The sequence below is a fragment of the Frankliniella occidentalis genome, unplaced genomic scaffold, assembly GCF_000697945.3.
Source record: "Frankliniella occidentalis isolate FOCC.00 unplaced genomic scaffold, Focc_3.1 Scaffold110, whole genome shotgun sequence".
Taxonomy (NCBI): Eukaryota; Metazoa; Arthropoda; class Insecta; order Thysanoptera; family Thripidae; genus Frankliniella; species Frankliniella occidentalis.
The window spans coordinates 208,844-210,457 of NW_026267238.1; the positions used below are offsets into that span (position 1 = coordinate 208,844).

A 1,614-nucleotide genomic window follows, 5' to 3' on the forward strand; every position below is an offset into this window, starting at 1 on the left:
GGGGAGGGGGGGGGACTGGCCGGCGCGCGCGGCAAAAGGTAGACGGGAGTCAATTTTAGAACATGAATTATGGCTGACATGTTAATTAGATTGGACGCATCGCGTGCTGCTGCTGCGCTCGGGCGGAGCGGCGGCAATACCAACACACACGTCCTGATCGGGGAATATTGCATTTCGTGTCCAAAGCCTTTTGTTCCATCTCCCGCGGTGGCGGCGGCGCGGGGGCGGCTGAGCTCTGCTGTGGGCCCCTCGGGGGGCGGCCCGGCCGACACCCCCGACACCTCGGCCGGGCGGGGCGGCCCTTTTGGTCTCGAAGTAGTGGAGCCCCAATCAGGAGATGTAATAATTTTCGTACGGCCTGTACTACCTTCCACCGCCGCCGCGCCGCCCGCTGTTTAGCCTGCCATCGTTAATCACGCGCCTAATCGCTTTGTGACTTCGGCCGATGGAAATTAATAACAATAATAATAACAATAACAACAACGGCCGGGGTGTTTACTGATACCGTCTTGCGAGGCGTTGCTTACGACGCCCGGTTTTATCAATTCGCCGCAGAAAGTAGTATCCGCCGCGCCCCACGAGTGGAGCGGGGCGGGCGTGCACGAATTGCTTTAGGGGGTGGCAACGGGAAATTCGAATAAGACAAAAAACTTGAAGTCCAAAGGCCACCTTTTTTGAGGGGAAAGGCGCGGGTACTTTTCCACGGAACTTAATTTTAAATAGTCTCTTTTAATCACGAGAAGGAAGTGCCCTGAAAAAGTGACCGAGCCCATCCCCCCAAATGTGACCTTTGACCTGTAGTTTTTGTCTTATTTTAACAAAAAATAAATTTGCTTAAATTTTCCCTTCTAGAGATTCAAAAGTATGTAATGCACCTTGGGGGATTAATTGGAGAAGGGACCATGTCGTGGGTGTGGTTCAAGGACAACCCCCGCGGCCCCCACGGTCAGCATCACACAGCATGGTATACGCGGGGCTCAACTTGCTCGGAGGAAACCCACTTAATGTTGCTGATCAACACAACACACACATCATAACACCGTTCTGCCTGTCTGTCCGGCCAACACCTTTACCGTCCTCTCTCTCTCTCTCTCTCTCTCTCTCTCTCTGGACCGCGCGTGAGTCATCCTCCGCCTCCTCCGAGGCGTCAGCCCGTCTGGTCCGGCTCACTTAGGCCCCTGCGGCCCAGCGGGCGATTACTCTGCCTCCTTCACCGCAGCAGTCGCCGTACTTATTGCGTTTGAGCACGCTGGGCGCGGCTGGGCGTGGACGCACTTTATCTCCCTATAGCAGCGCGGCCACGCCACGGTATTACTCACACAGGCCCAGGTGTGTGTGTGTGTTGTTTTTCAGTTAGTACCGCAGTGTCTTACTCATGCCCTTCACCCCCCCCCCCTCTCTCCCTCTCCCTCTTACTTTCTGCTCTAGGCCCTCCTTAACAACCTTTAAGTGTTGCGCGGCTTTTCGATGTCTAGACGACTCCCACAGTATTTAACACCAGCCACGTCCAGTGCAAAAGGGCGTGACCACATTATGGACTCTTCTTGTGCTGCTGCGTTTTTAGCAGATGATACGTAGTAATCAGCAGCTTGTACTCAAGTAAAGTGCAAAAGT

General features: G+C 54.3%; 1 protein-coding gene across 1 annotated transcript in view; it reads left to right on the forward strand.

Annotated features, from left to right (window-relative positions):
* The first annotated feature begins 902 nt into the window (after window positions 1-902).
* LOC113205553 (protein krueppel-like) overlaps window positions 903-1,614 on the forward strand; it is a 7,404-nt gene continuing 6,692 nt past the window's right edge. The window contains exon 1 of the mRNA XM_052270104.1: window positions 903-945. Within this exon, the coding sequence (XP_052126064.1) occupies window positions 903-945 (43 nt within the window). The remainder of the gene's footprint in view (window positions 946-1,614) is intronic.